At 40.5% G+C, this 16,783-nt stretch overlaps 1 protein-coding gene across 5 annotated transcripts in view; it reads right to left on the bottom strand.

Moving 5' to 3' along the window:
• The window catches only part of CRHR2 (corticotropin releasing hormone receptor 2), a 156,728-nt gene that overhangs the window by 99,907 nt on the left and 40,038 nt on the right, over positions 1-16,783 (bottom strand). For 2 of the 5 annotated variants that reach the window (XM_066991399.1, XM_048062352.2), the window contains exon 3: positions 5,950-6,069. The exons of 1 other annotated variant lie outside the window; for it this stretch is intronic. In XM_066991399.1, coding sequence (XP_066847500.1) covers positions 5,950-6,069 — 120 coding nt within the window. Of the gene's footprint in view, positions 1-5,949; positions 6,070-6,234; positions 6,729-16,783 lie in introns of those variants that run through there. 2 more of the 5 variants (XM_048062353.2, XM_048062355.2) reach the window with 2 other exon arrangements.

The raw sequence follows: 16,783 nt of genomic DNA, 5'->3' as shown, positions 1-16,783 counted from the left end.
AGAGAAAGTTTTGTGTTTGACCTTTGAAACGCGTCTCAGCAATGTGTTTTAAATATATAAAGAGCCCTTCAATCCAAATGGCAGCACACCAGCACTGCTCAGCATCTGCTGGCTCTCAGACTCGGATGCTTCTCCTCTTGCCTTGTCCTTTCCGCCAGCCCATACCTCAGCTGCAACTCCTCACTGCATCCAGCTGTACCTCGAGGAATCACCGCTCATGCTGACAAGGCAGTGCTGATGGACATTTTATTTTCTTTTTCTCCAGTAAAGATGAAAGGCCACCATAGCATAAATGGTCTTCATCTTTTACAAAAGGTCTTGGCTTTCAAAAATGCACCCTTTAGAAATCAAACCAGAATAATCTCTCAGGAAAAAGTAAGCCATGCATATGCAATCAATAGAAGTACTCAGGCAGTAAAATACACAAGATAAAACAAAAATGAAAATGTTAATAGAGCCTCTAGGCCAGTGACTTATAAAAATGCACATTTCTGTAGTTACCGGGACAGGTCTCTACCCATAAAGTATGAACAAGACTCTAAAACTGATAATTTCCAAGCAAGGCTCATTATGCAGGCTTATATGCAGGCTAAAACCACTGCTCCAGAAGTTTGAACAATAATTAATAGTAATGAAAAACAGCAGAGGTTAGATCTTGTTAATAGAATGGGTGTTTAACCTATGAAAATTAGCTCTTTTGCTGTTTTAAAAATTAAATAATCTCTTTAACCCCTCTCAGAAGAGGAGGGATGAAAAAAAAAAGAACTATTAATTCACTTCTTCATCCTTCTCTCAGCACAAAAAAGATTATAAGCCTCTGTTCAAGATGAGACAACAAGAGCTGCAGGAGTTTTTCTTTCAGCGTGGAGTAAGCCATGTCAATAGATGCAGCTGTGATACTCATGTCAATGGCTCGCTCTCTCCCATGTCTGTCCACCTGAACAACAGCCCAGTTGCTAAGTCACCAGCCCTCTCCAAATCATTGTCAACAAGACATCTGGTTGTAGGGCTAGCAAGGAAAAGGTGCTGTACATACCCTTGGAACAAGGAGTAGTCAAGGAGGGACCACATCCCCATCGATGCGAGGTTTGCAGTGCTTATGTGCCTATTTTCTGCACCGTAGTCCCTGGAGAAAATGAGGATGCTTTTTGCAATACCCAAAACACTTACCTCAAGTGGCTATCTCAGTCAAAGAGCTTTCCTGTACCAAAAGAGAGATGGATTTGCAGAGAGATCCAGAGCTACAGAGACCTTTTGTCCACTTTGATCACAAAAGCAGGCTGACCTCCTAACATCAGTCCTCAGGTGTGGGTTCAGTTCAGCTCAACAGACACCCAGGGATGAATTCAGCTGCCCATATGCAGGCATCGTATCATTTTTCTTAGAGTACCTGCAATGCCTATGTGGCCTGGAAGATGAAACAAACCTACAAAAGGCCTGGACCCTGTGAAACAGGAGATAGGCACCAGGCAAGATGCTTCTGGGCATATCAAATGGCAAAAGAGCTTCTGCATGGACTACTGAGTTATCTGCCCAAATACATTAAGCTAAGTAACTCTCCAGGCTCCATCCCCTGGAGTGAACAGCGCTCCGCTAACTTGTTTCAGAGCTTAGCTACTTAGCTGTGGATACCTGCCTGTAAACACAGAGATTTGTATCTTCATCTTCAAGCCAGAAGCTTTCCAATGCTTCCACCTCCTGCCTGCAACCATCGCAAACCAAGCCGGTCACCCCCCGTGGACGTGTCTCACCACTGAATACCCCTGCCCTGCGCAGGTAGACAAACCCCAACCAGGCAGCCAAGGCTATGGGAATCAACACTCATTGTCTATCGGATGAACATCTGGAACTCCCCATTGCAAAGGGCAATTTGCAATGAAAAGAAAGAACTAAAGTAGACATACTTTAGCCTGTAACGCTCTAAGTACAACCACCTTTTTTGCAAGCAGTGAAGAGTCTCATTACTGCCCATCTGCTGAATTAATCAAGCTTGAGGATACCCTAATAAGTGAATTAATCTGTTTTCTAAAACACTAATAAAAGCTTAACACTGTCAAAGCATAAACACATCTAGAGGGCAGCAATGATACTGTCATCTTCAGCTAAATATAGATCCTGAACAGAGACAAGTGCACAGCCACACACTGCACCAACACATACATTTTTCCCTTGTGGTTTTTTTTTTGTTTTGTTTTGTTTTGTTTTTCCTTTTGGTTTAATACAAGAGCTTTGCTGCCAAAAGCAAAGTTGTAAATGGATGGCATCATTTTTGGTTCCTTGGTCAAAGAGCATTTTGCCTGCATTCACAAATCATGCAACACAGTAACCAGATCTTGATTTGTCAGTATGACTTTGTTTCTCAAATAAAGAAAGGCGAAAAAAAAACAAACCAACACAAAATAACAAAGTGTCAGAGATGAAAAATACCCACAGACTGACAGACTTTGTTTTACCAATCCAGCTGAAACTTATCTGAGTCACTCAGTAGTTCCCAAGGGACACAAAGAAACACAGACACACAAGCACAACACTGCAGGATTTTTTTTTCAGTTAAAATGGAAATATTTTATGCAAATAGTTTATTTTATAATTGCAAACAGTTTTTTTTTTTTTGTGCACCAGTTCTTCTTATTTTTTCTTTTTTTACTCAGATACCCTTTGCTTAAATTCTACTGACATGTTGCAGGGTTTGATAGCATTCCACATCTGAGGACTCGGGGTTTCTGAATTCGAGTGATCGTCAAAGCATAGTAATTGCCAAAATGGATACCAAGCAAGGGGGAGATCCATGCAAAGCCTTTGACGAGCTGATCTGTGTTGGTGAGACCTGCTGCTTTGTTTAGAATTCCATACACTACATGCACAGAAACTATGGCAAGGCAGAGAAATCACCCCGTGAGTACCAGAACTCAGGGAGGCTGGTTTGCTCTGGAGCAGTGTGTTGAGCTCAGCTGAGGCTGGTATAAGATTTTCATCCAGTTTGGGCACTTACAAGACTGGATTTTCTGGTGTCTAGAATGCAAAAGATTTTGTCTATAAAGAACTCTGCTGGGTTCATGCCCTTCAAATGATGAGCTACTTTTACAACACTGGTTCAAACTTTGAATCTTTGAGGTCTTCATTTCTAAAAAAAAATTCACTATATCTGCATTAGCATGAGAAGTATACTAACGGCCATAGAGAACAAAACTAAAAATATGTTACAGTTCCTCACAGGCAACAGCTCTCAAATACAGGATTCCTTACAGTATCACCATTAGCTGAATTACAGACCAGAACTGGATAAACCCTTAGTAGAAGAGCGGCATTACACATTGCTTTTTCTAAACTTGTCTGAACTGCCTCTCATAAAACAATTCATTACAATGTAATACACAATCATTTCTCTCTTTACTCCAACAAAATGCAAAACAAAACAGGACAAAGATACACTCCTTGTCCAAGGCAGAAATTTCATACTATTCCAATCCGTCTCCTGACCAAGCCTTGACTTTACACCTGTGTTATTCACCTCTGAAATTCTCAAGTTCTGTTTCCCTTTTTTTGTTTTAATCAGCTGTCTGTGCTGATTTTATTATCAGCACAAGGTGCACAGTCCAGGTTTTTAGCACATTGAGTCCTGCTACACATGGACCGCTGGTCATCCCACAAGATAACTTGGTGAAACCACGCAAGTAAAAGCAGTCAGACCATGTCAGTATTTGGCCTCCCCAAACTATGGACATATTCTGCATGTACTAATTGCCAAGTCTTTCAGATCACCAAAGAGATTGCACCTCTTCAAATCTTAACTTGCTGTCCTACTGCTTCTCCAAGCCTTAATTACCAAGTACTACCAGTACCCAAGAGGCTATTGATTTTACAAGTTGTCTCAAATCTTGGTACAGTCCTTCTGTTCCTTTGCTTTGCTACAGCTTGGAAGAGCTACCCACATGGAAGAAATAAGATCAATTGCAAGCCAGTAGCTAGAATGTAGTTTAGTTCTCTATTGCAAGCAAGACACACTACTGCATCTGGGCACCAGTACGTACTACGAGTCATTATTGCAGCCATACATTTTCTCAATGTGCATATTCACATTTTATATTCAAAGGAAAAAAATGCCCATTTTCTCAGGCTGTAACAAAAAATTGCTTCTGAAATCAAATCAAAACAAAACAACAACAACTACAAACCCACTTCATCAGTACTTCTTTAATTTAAATTAACATGTCGCTGTTTAAGAATAATGAATTTAAGAAGATTTATTAGCACTGTAATACAAGAATTAGCCATCACTGAGAAGGAGGGAATCAGGGAAGAACTTTAAATCAGGTCAGTGATGAACTACTGAAAGCATTAACAGAGTTCATCAAAATACACTGGGGTATTAAAGATTTTTTTCCTTCCATGCACAGGAAAATCATTTAAATTCTCTCCAGTGTATTTATGACATAAATAAAGAATCATCCATAATGCATTTCTCTCTCTCTCTCTCTTTTTCCCTTCATTCTTTCTTTTTGCAAAAATGAAAATAAGGCAGTGACATCCCCCACGAAAAAAAGGAAACGGGAAAAAAATACTCGTACTTCTTTGATATACCTTTTCTACAGCTGTTCTTTTAGGGTCCATTCTGATACACATGCTCTTGTCTAAGCTGTCCTTAATTTTCAGAATTTTTCTTTTTGTCTCATCTGAGACTGGAAACGTAGTGGACTATTTGCTATAATCAAAGACAGCACAACCCAGCCCTTCGCCTGTTCCCACCTATTTTATTGCAAAGCCCACAGGTCAGAGAATGTAGGATTTGAGGTAACTTCCTTACTTTGCTCAAAGACGAGGATGACAGAAGCTGGTCCCTATAAACAAATCTGGAAGGGGGCTTTGTTTTGCATAGCACATACACAGAACTTTTGTCTAGTTATCTGACCTTTAACACCTGGAGCTGGGGAAAGAGGTAATTCACTTTCCACGAGTTAAAAAATAAGGTCAAAGATGACAGGGTCATGCTTTTACTGCTAGCCCATGAAATTAACACTACGGAAAATTAGATTACCAACACCTGAACAACAGTTAGGAGTGAAACACAGAATGAAATGTCCCCAGTCTAAAGCACCCTAAGTAGCTGGAAAAATGAGTGACAAACAAGTGGGATACACATACCTGGAGCTAATACATGAAAACCTCTTAATGAAATGTCCGAATAATATTGACAGATAAGGGAAAGGAAATGAGTGCCTGGGTCCGACAGCCTGAATAATAAATTCTTAGTGAGTCATCGTGATTGTTTACCTCTAAGACTGGAGCATCAGTTCCAAGAGATTTCTGAGGAGCCCCATACTCCCTTGCTCTGAATTTTATCTGCATCATAATATCCTCTGCCATTTCTCTTGCACTAATGATGCAGCCACCCCAGCCTCCTAAGAAAACTGCCAGTGAAGTTACTAAACAGCTTCCAGACCTCAGCCTCCTGCTTGTTAGATATAAACTTCCAGCCCAGTTTGTCCCCATTTGCAGAAACAGCCTCTCAAACGGGAAGTCGAACACAGTTCTTAAGTGTTAGGACTAAACACTTTGCAAGCCAGAGCATCTTTAATCCAAACAGCTCAAGCACAGCTACAGTAAAACATACATTCAGGCACATATATATCTACACATAAACACACTGACAGCCAGCTAGCACAGTATACCTTCCTTAGACTGATGAGAGTATTTTTGCCCAGTCTATCTACCTAAACACATTTAAGAAAATAAGAATCCGTGTTCAGAAGTCTGTGCTTCTGAGAAATCTGCAACATTCCAGGCAGGAATTTTGGATATACAGGCTGGAATGTGGAGGAAATGTTAATTCCCAGGAAAACACTTTTTTTTTTTTTTTTTTCATGGCAAAAAGATCATTTGGATCTCCCTAGGTGCCTGGTGCCTTCTCAAGACCAGATCTGCGGGAGAAGAAAAGGAGTTTGTACTTACTTGTGGTGTTGTATTTGATCCCATTGAAGAACTCCGGGCAGGGTCTCTCTACTAGTTTCCCCGCCGAGGCTCTGGGCCAGCAGGTCCCGATCTGATCAGTGGTGGCATTGCAGTACGGACCTTTGCGTTGGAAAAAAAAAAAAAAAAAAAAAAAAAGAGACAGAGAGAAAGGGAAAAAGAAGCAGTTGAGAAAGCACAAAAGCGACACACTTTGCATCACAAAGCAAACCCAATCTTAGCACTCAAAAAGCTTTTCTGAGCCCTGTGCTAGGTAATGATTCCTACCATGAAAGCCCAGGAAAGAGATAGAGAAACTCTCTAAAACAGTCTCTTGTAAATCCAGGAGGCTGCAGTTGACATCAAATTCTTCTAAGATGAACTGAGATATGGTCACATCCATTATTTCCCCCTGGGGCTGCTGGGCTGGATCAGGCTCCTTCCCCCCTTCTCTGTTTTTTGTTCCCTCTCCTTTCTTCCTTTTTGGAAAGAAACGAGCATCAAGCTGCGGACACCCTGCGATCTCGTGTGTGTGAGCCTCTCTCCCTCCCAGAGTGCTGACAACTTGGCTGAGAGTCTGCGTCTGGCTGAGCAGTTCAATCCTTCAGGCTCTTCTTCGCTTTAAAACAGCAGCTCGGGAACCAATGGGATCACACTGAGCCCAGAGTAAGGGGCTCGTGTCTCTTAGCCGGCTTCCCTGGTCTAGCAGCTCTCCAATGCCGCCTCACGTTGCCAGACCGTTGTATTGCTTTCTCTCCCTCCCTCTCCTCTCCCTCTCCCTCTCTCGCGCGCACACATGCAGAGTTTTATTGTTAGCTCCAGCGAAGAACACTTCTGCAAGAATACTCGGCGCGAATTGGAGCCAGGGAGAAAAGGAAAAGCCATCAGATTAATAAAACTCCTCAGGCTTTTTGGAAAGCAGCGCGGTTGCTGTCTTCACTGCATGGAACCGAGGATGAGCGGGGACGTGTGGACAGGGAGGGGGGAGAAGGGATGAGGTCCAGTAGGTGGAATAGTGCATCCTGAGCGGGCCTGGAGAAAGAGGCAAGAATAACAGCTGGGGTGGGGGAGATGGTCTGAGAGATGGGAGGCATCAGAGCAAAGGAATCTGGGGTGACAACCAGAGTGGGGAGGGTGAGAGAAGGGCTGGGAGAAGCACGGCAGGGGCAAGTCTTCCTTCTGCCCCTCATGCAGGCAGCATGGGAGGGGACAACTGGGTAGGGCAAGGCACTGGGAGCAGAGTAGATCTCTGGATCAAAGTGTGGACCGCTCAGGGGTAAAGGAAGAAAAGAGAGAACACCCTTGTTTTCCAGTGAAAGGGGGAGCCAGCAGGTCAAAGGACGAGCACTCAGACTGAGCTGGGCAGCAAGGAGCCCATGATGCGGGGAGGAAAGGAAGCAAAGGGCTTGAGAAGCTGAAGTCCTAGGGAGCAGGGTGAGAAGGGTCTGGGGAGGGGAAGGGATGAGTTTGGGTGGAGATGCTCAGAAAGGTGGTCATCTGTTGGGAAATCAGAGCTCAGTGCAATGGGAACTGAGTGAAATTCTGCACTTGGGACATGCTGGAGAGCAGCTTAGACCTAAGAAGCCTTTTCTGATTTGCTACATTAGGATGTGAGGAAATTTTTAAGAAAAAAAATGGCAAGAACTTGCTAACGAGGATCATCTAGGTCCATGGATACAGAAGGACCTTAGGAAGCAAATAGAAAACTGACCTGTAAGGGAGAAATGCACAATAAGTATATATGATGGTAGCAGAGATTAATGCAGAAACAAGATAAGGACAACAAAGAAACTGACAGAAAAATGAGATCCAGCAGTGGACTCCTGGTTGCAGTTTGTGTTCCCAGCTTTAGATCAGACGTGGTGTTTATACTGACTTCAAAGCAATGGCCTAGGACTTCTAATAACATCTATCTCCCATCCTGCAATGGCCTGGACTTTCCCTTTACTCGTATTTAAGATTGAAAAGCTTAATTCTTTGCCCTTTAAAGACAGAAAGAAGCTTGCTATCCAAAGAAAGGGGAAAAAATGGGTTAGAAGGGCAAATAAGTTACCAACATGCACTGATGAGAGAACCAGACAGAAAACCATTTTTCCATCTGAGAATCTGAAGATTTTTTATCATTTTCATAAATTGCAATGTGAGAGGGGGAGAGAGTGCCATCAAGTTTTGGGATGAGTATTTTTGTTTTAAATATGCAAAAAACACAAATTAACAAATGCCCTAGCTATTGAGACAGCACAATGTCCTGAGGCAAGGGAATGCATCTCTCTGCTTCTCCGTCTGGAGCCATGATCTCCTTCCCAAGTGAACGTTCCCAAAATTGCAATCCTTTTTGAGAAATCTGCATTTCAGCAAACTGACCTTTGTCAACACCTCCAGATCTCTTTGTCCCACGCATCTCTAATCCCCAAAAGCAGGAAAGAAAATTTATTCAGTATCATTCACACAACATGGCCACCACCAACATGCTGGTTGTCTTAAAGCAGAGCTTTGAGGAGAAAACCCTATTCCTGGAACTTTCAAGTGAGAGGTATAAAGGGTGCTCTAAACCTCTAAGCAACTCACAGAAGTCTGTCCCTCAAAGTATCTTCAAGTGTTCACTTTAAGTTACTTCGCTTTCCTAATGGAGCAGTTAAGTTCAGATTATTTTTTTTTTATTTTTTTTTTCCCCTCAAGAGTCCTTCTTAGTGATGGCTATGAGTTCATCTTGGAGGACAGCCTTTGTAAGTGCCCGGTGGCATCAGTGAGCTCTGTGGCCATTTCAGTCGATGCAGAACTGATCCGTGAGTAGGGCACTCATCCAGGATGCTGACAAGATTTTTTTTTTCCTTCTTCTGCTGCTTCTATGCAAGACAAAATCACAGTGCCCGGGCAATGATCTCAATTTTTCATCTCCTGTCTGCCTTGTCTATTTTCTCACTATTTGTGCAGCAACTTCCACACTGGAATCATAAACCCAGCTGGAGGATTTGGGCACTAGACTTCCATGAATTTTTGGAGGAACACATCATTTTATAAATTACTGAAAGAAACACAGTTTCAAAAAATGAGTTACTTATAAATTTGATTAATGTTTCACTTTTCTAAATGCTGCCCTGTATTTTCTCGCAGAAACACTTGCCAAATGGTTCCAATAGTACAAAGACAAAGACTGAGCTGGATTTAATTTCAAAACTGTTCTTTATAGTAGTAAACATCCAAAACAAAAAAAAAGCCCTGAATTAAAATAAATATTTTCCAAGAATGAAGAAAACAGTTTCTTCTTTTAAGTGAGAAGAGCTAGAAAATCATCGGCCTAAAATGATTCTCCTTTCCATACTTTCAATTCAGTTCCATTTAGAAAATCAGAAACAGTATATACAACACAGGTAATGCTACTGTATTACATACATTTAACAACAACAAACCTCAAAAATAAATGTAGAGGTGGTAAAAAGATTCTCTGGGAGTAAATCTGGATGTGGAAAATAATTGGTTTTTCCTCAGTCCACAAACTAGCACCATCATTTGATAATCTCTTCCCAGTTCATGTACAATCTCTTCAAGCAAAACACCTTTTGCAACTTTCCCTGGGTACAATTAACTTCTTCATCAAAGTTTCCCTTTGGCTGGATCCATTTAAATCTTGACTATGTCAATTTGAGTCATTCAAGGTGAAAATGTTGCTCTTTATAAAAGCAGCAAATCCAATTGAACACAAGATTGACAGAAGTATTATAGCTACTGACACTGTCGATTCTCTGCTGATGCTGTACCCCTCTGTGAGATGCATTTGATAAGAACAAAAAGCAACCACATCTTGCTAGGCTGTAGGTAACAGATCTTTAAGAAGTACTGAACAACCAAAGAAAGCTAATAATTGCACTTGGCAGGCAGAAAAACTTTGTCAACTTAAAAGTGAACTTGTTCCTATGTGGTGGTGTTCGTTGGTTTGCTTGTGGGAGCATGCAAGACATATCTATATCAGAACATCTGAATAGTCCAGATTATGGAGGTGAATGTGACGGACAAATAAATATATAAATACATGAAGAGAGATTGGATTGCTCCTCCGAACAGGAATGAGCTCTGCCCAGGAGTGGGATACAATATGGTCTGGCAGCAGCAATCTTTGTATGCCAGCTCTTGCACCACTGTACCCACAGGTGGTAGAATTAGAGGATGTCTTTCAGTTTGCCCCACCAGCAGTGACCAACAAGGATAACATTGTGCCATTTAACCAGCAGCACCAAAACTTCCACCCTATGCAGAATCAGGCAGCCAATATATGATTTCTTGTGGGCTGGGGGTATCTCCAGAACCAGCTGACTGCTCCTTGGTCATGCCTGCTAGAGGGACCTTTTTACCCCAGATGCTTGACATCTACAATGCCAAATGACTGCTGTATATTTCAATACCCAAGAAGGGGTTAATAAAAATAATAATAAAAGTCATTTCTCTCCTTAGTTCCCTTGTTCTGAAACAGAAGAGCCCACTATACTTCATCCAGCCTTCCTTTTTTCCTACAACTGTTTTATCACCCATTTCCCTACTCATTGATGTGAAGAGCTCTTTCACATTAATAGAAGCTTTCCAGGCGCAATAGTCACCCCTCTCTTCTGTTGTGCAACACAAAGCTTAGGACAAGAAATGCATGTTGTTCATCAAACCACCTGGTTACACCTGTCTTAGTTCCAATAACTTTAATGCATCTACCACACCAATATGGAGGTATCATAGAGTCACTCACCTGAGTATTGTCTATTAGGCCTTTTGCATTGAATTTAATTAAAATCCAAATCCTAACTTGTCATCTGATATTGTTAATTGGTCTGTTAACACAGTCATGGATCTTCGTTTGTAGTATGAGGTGAGCAAGAAGCTGCATACCCAAATATCTGATTTGCTGTTGCCTGCATGGCAAGTACAGTGCCTGCTGGTCAAATCTCTGCTGTCAAACACTTTTGGAGTTAATGTAGGTCCATGTGAAATGCCACAAACACCTTGTGATGGCTATCACATTCTCAGTGAAGAAAAGAGTCAGGAGAATCTCATAGAAATGTTTTCCTACCCTGGTTTTGATGGAAAGTAGCAGGCAGAGAGGAAAATGAAAGAGAAGAAAGACGAGGAAGAAGAAATAAATTTCTTATTTGTAGAAATGAAGTGTTTAAATCCCTAGAGGACAATCAAGAAGCAGAACTAAAGCTAGTGGTAGAAATGCAGAGTCATCAACTAACTCCTCATACAACTCAGCTGTTGTAATTGGAGGTTTAGTGTCTACCTTTGCATTTGTCTACCTCTACATTTTTGTTTTTAAATTCCTTTAAATATGAGGCAGGAAGGTTTCTAATGGCATGAGAATAAGCCTTTTCTCACCTCTCCCTTTTCTGCTTGAAAAATATCCCCAATAATCCTTAATAAAGCAATGACTTTTCGACATCCGATTTCAAAATAAATGGGACTGTTCAGCTGGGTAAGGAGTGCAAGATCATACACCTTAAGGAAGGCATTAATTTATCAGACGGGCTTCTAGACCACAAACCTGAAGACCCTTCTTCTCAAAATGCACTGTAAAATTGATGTGACTGCACGTTCAAATGCAGCAACATGACCAAAACCTGGTAAAGTATTTATTTTTTCCTTCTTGTTCCAGGAATAACAAAAAAGGCATTTTTTGGAGTGCAAACAGGACAGTCACCAATCGTGGAGCTAGGACATTCAAGCAGCAAAAGAGATTGACAGCAACTTAAAGATCTTTACAGACAGTACACCTCGAGAATTACCCTAGGAATTCATATATGGCTAACTTTACTGCCACACTGTGCTATGGCTTCTCACAATGAATTATACTCTGCTAGAGGAGCAGACTGCTAAGAAAACCACTTCTCAAATTGAGTACAACTCTTCTAATCAAAATCTGGTCCTTGCCACATGCACTTGAGATGTACACAAAATGAGCACAGTTGCAAGTTATTGTATGCAGAGAGGAATATAAGACATATATAAATACAGATCTTCGTTTCAGTTGATAGGCTTATTTGTTAGAAAAATAAGAAGTTCTTTTTTGTTGTTGGAAATGAACTATGACTGTAGAAAGGAAAGACAAAATTCAAAAACACAGGTTTGTGGTGATGAATCTCTGCACCTTCATTGATGTTGGAAAATATTTACTGTGAGTATAAAAAGATTCCAACAGCATAAATAATAAATGGCTTCTAGCTACACATTAATATATTTCTTCTAGCACATTAATACACTTGTCATTCTCTTCAGTTATAAAACCTGTACAAATGAATCATGTTACATGAGACAAATGATGAGACATTGCAGGGAGATTAGAAGAACACACAAAGGAACCAACCTTGACACACTCATAAACTGCCAATGTTATTTTTTAAAGTGAGGTGTTTTGGATGAATGTGCAAAATATCATCTACCATATGAGAGCACAGAAATTCATTTCAGAATAACTGTGATTTTATACAAGGTCAAATTCAGGGTCGGTGTTTCACAGACATTTAAGAACACAAAGGACCCATTGTATATACATATATATATGTATTTATGCCTGACAATGGCCAAGTTCTCTGTTTATGGTGTAAGCAAGAAAAAAAAAAAAAAAAGGTTAGGTCACATCTGAACAAATGATGGCAATGACAATGTGTCTTACTAGTCCCACTTTACTTCCATCAAGTACAAAAGTACAATGGGACCATTGCCAAATATGTATAGAATCAGGGGTCTTGCCCTGCTCTCCTTGCAATACATTAGGCAACAAGATTTCTTGTGGCATAATTCAGGCTGTGCCAATCAAGCTTTTGCTCTCCCTGCCTCCCACTCTGTTTCATTGTGATGGCTTTTCAGTGCATGCTAGGAAGATCTGAGTAGTCATCCCATAAGTCTTGAGTTGAGAGGAAGCACAGAAAGAAAAGGTGGAGGGTAATAAAATGTTCAGAAGTTAATACCCCATTTCCTCTGAAAACACACAACTTGACACTACACATGATAACTGACTTTGAAGCATCATATAGCTCAGAATGCAAAGAATGAGATAGAAAGAGCATATGATCACCACGGATCATGTTGCCCAGCATCCCATCTCTGATAATGACGAGAATTGTGTCCGAAAATGATGTAGCCCACCAACAAAAACAACTTGCTTCAGATTTTCATGATCTAGTTATGGGGCATTATAAGCAACCTTAACATATACAGTAAGAGAATAAACCTTTTACATTATGGGTCTTACCTTCACTGCCCAGTAAAAATCATTGTAATTACAGTATTGTAACTTATAGTTTTAAATCATTCAGTTCAGATTTGCTTGGTTTTGAGAAGCATCATCAGTCTGGCTTTGAGACCCTGGACTAGCGGCTCACATACTCCTCTGGGCATCTCTGCCCAACCCATGCACAGAAGGCAGAAGTCTAACAGCTTTAAACACCACTGAGTTGCCAGTTTTCAGATTTAGATGGCTTTGACTCTCTGCCTTTCATAAGCTGCTGTTATAGCCAAGGAAGATTTAGAGTTTGATTCAAGTGCCCAAAAACGGATGTCCAGAACCATTTAAGATACTCTAGCTCATCCAAGATTGTCATATGAGGCTGGCACATTAGCACGGAGCCTAGGGAAGACCCACCCTTGTGAAGCAGAAGTTGAAGGTCAGGCGATTTGTCCTCAAGCATCTCAAATGGCTTGGGACACCTGTATCTATGCAACTAGATTGAGCCTCAGATAGCAAATTTGCTTATAGGCCATTTGGTCTCCTAGTATTGACCTTCCACAAAAGGGATGAAGCCCAACATCAGCATGCCACTAGGGAGCATCTTTCATTAGTATTGCTTAGGCTTTACCATATGTAAAAGATTTTCAGTCTTTGGGCTACCTAAACTGAATCCTTAATAAATGTCGGAAACGTCCTAAAACATAAACAAAGTATAGCAGAAGTAGACTTGAGAGCAAATGAAACTTTCCTGCCATTTCTTCCCCTCTTCATTGAATTGTCAAGCTTCTAACACTCTCTCAGAGATAGGGTGTCCTCTTTGCAGCTCACAGAAGCAGGAGCTCAGCCTCTCTCTTAATTCTGGCTGGAATTAGCCAGAGTGTCCAGGAGGAGAATGACAAAGTGCAAACCAAAAATATCTTGTTCTTGAGGAAGCTATGTTTAAAAAACAGCCTGTAATATATCAACCAAGTTGCCAGGCAAGATAGTGCCAGAAAGCCACAAGAAGAATCTAATCTGACCTAGTAAAAATAATAGGCTTTGGAAAGGAGAAGAAAATTAGTCTGTGTACTAGGAATAAAGAAATCAAAAAGCTGGAATATGTTATTGGGTTTGCTAAGAGCTTTCTACATATACCAACTAATACATCTTCCACATGCGGAGAGTCTTACACTTCCCAGCAAGACTTTCCAGTTGAACATGAATCTGTATTGCCTGCTATTGTCTTCCCCAAAGTCTGCAATTAAATTTAATTTTGAATTGGTTCTGCTGAAAAGCAAACAAGCAGTGGGTGATCTGCAGACAGTCTTGGAGGCTGGTCATGCTTCTGTTTTCTTCTCCATAAGGCAGAGCTAGTGGTATTTAATAGCTTTACAAAGGTAGTAAAAGTTTCATTGGACTGGCATTTGAAGACTTTATAAATGCTACACATACAGTATTTCAGAAGCATTGTTACACAGAAATTCCCAGTAATACTCCTGATGGTATTTTGATATCCTAAGAAACATCAGGACCTTCCTCCAATGGTCTCTGTATGAAAACATATGGAGAAAGAGTCTCTACTCTCTTAAATGCTACAAACGTAGAAAAGAAGAAAACCAAACAAAACAGCACAGTATAGTAGTTTGTTCAAAGTTACACAAAGGTCACCAGATAATGAAGGAAAGAACTCTGGAATGGTTTCATGTCACATCTCTTTAGGTGTCTCCAGTGCAGGTGTCTCCAGAGGAGCCAATTAACCTGGGTTTTTTTTGCAGCCAATGAAAAGAAATAGAAGCCTTGGTAATGCAATTCACCTGATCTATTGAAGTCATCTGCTTTAGGATGAGACTGATTTTGCCCTCAGCTCCATCCAATATCCCGAGTAGATGTCTGCTGCCTGAAAGTGGAATATATAGCAACTAGGGCTGATGTCTGCATTTAGTCAAGGGAGTCCCACTCCAGATGTCAAGAACACAGGCCAAAATGTTGCTGACCCATTCCCCACTTGCCTACAGCACCCAGTCTCACTGGAATGTTTGGCAACTTTAATCCCAAAAGCCTGGGCTTATTATTTAATGCGAGGTCAAACAAAAACAGCTTAAATAAAACACATCAAGAATAAAGATGAGAAAAAAATTCCTGGTATGGTAGGAAAGTCACAATGCCAGCAACATATCGTTATGTTTAGAGATTCCATGCCTTAAATTGAATGTAGCTATGTGTAAGAGGATATCAATAAAACACTGTGTAAAATAGATTTGTATCCCTCTGCAAGCCAGCTAGTTATTATAAGGATTCCAGGACAGTCAGCTAGCCGCCGAGGAAATGCCTGGAAATTAAGCAGAAGAAGTGAGCAGTCATGCCAACTTCAGAAAGTGAGACAGTACTTCTCAAGAGCATCATTCTGTAACAGATAGCTAGGTAGGATCCAGTCCCACTAGATAGAAAGTGGAATGATTAGGCATGAAAAGTGGATTCTCGTAATGGTATTGGGTCATGATAAGTAAGGAGAAAGGACCTAATGACTGCCTAATTTGTGATTTGAGAAGTAGTTTCTAACGGCTACTGTATGAGATTGCAGCCCCAGAAAAAATGAAATAGATGAAAGAACATTACCTGTGTTTGTAGCATTAGTTTGTGCCTCTGTTTGAAATCAGTGACTCTTGCTAGCTACATAATTTTGGATACCTCTCAGGATAACAAGTCCACCCTTAGATTTCTCCCTTATGTGGACTCAGTGCCCTTTAATCTTAACCCAGCATTTTTGATTCTGTAACCATAGGGTAATTCAGGCCTTGCATAGTTGTAGGCCGGATATTTGAGAGGTCCATGACAGCAGAAGGATTCATCTCGCCGAATTTCAGCCATCTAAAATTTGGGTGTGTAGATAAAGCAAGGTATCTAGGCTCTCTTACAGTCAACAGGGAGATGGCTACTTTCAGAAAATGATGATTCATTTTATTTTGAGACAAATACTTTCTTCAAATTCATAATTCTTAGATGTTCTACTTAGTAGGATGTAGCCCAAGAGATGGTTAGATAAATCTGTTTCGTACAGAGCTCTTTCATTCCAACACATCACGCACCTGATACAGATATTAGAGCTGTAGACATATGTTAGACATAACTTGAGGAGGACAAATCATGCAGTGCAGTACAGAAACAAAGCAGAAACAAAAAATAGCTACATTAAGATATATTTATAAGACAAATTATATTAAGCACTGTTCATAGAAATGGTTTAATGGTGAGGAATTCCACTGATAGCTGAGGAACACCTCTATTTCATTGAGCCTTGTGTACTATGAATTGTGCTGTGCAACTCTACTGTACACACACACACACTCATGCTCACATACAACAGTTTATGAAAAAAAAAAAAAAGTAGCTGGTGTGATCACATTCAAGTTGTTGCACATCATGCAATTGAAAAAAATACTTTAAGATCATTCAGGGCATATAGCTTAAAACTGTGTGTTTTAAAAATGCCCTGCTCATATTATGGTGACACACTGAAATACTAAAAATATGCATTAAACTTACCACTAGGTGTTTTTTTTTCTTTTTTTTTTTTCTTTTTTTCTTTTTTTTCTATGCATGTCCATCATGAGGGGACATTTTCAGTAAAGGCTGTTTCCTTGATGTTCAAAG

Source organism: Anser cygnoides, chromosome 2 (genome assembly GCF_040182565.1).
Source record: "Anser cygnoides isolate HZ-2024a breed goose chromosome 2, Taihu_goose_T2T_genome, whole genome shotgun sequence".
In the NCBI taxonomy this organism is placed as follows: domain Eukaryota; kingdom Metazoa; phylum Chordata; class Aves; order Anseriformes; family Anatidae; genus Anser; species Anser cygnoides.
This window is presented reverse-complemented; position numbering and strand designations above follow the sequence as displayed.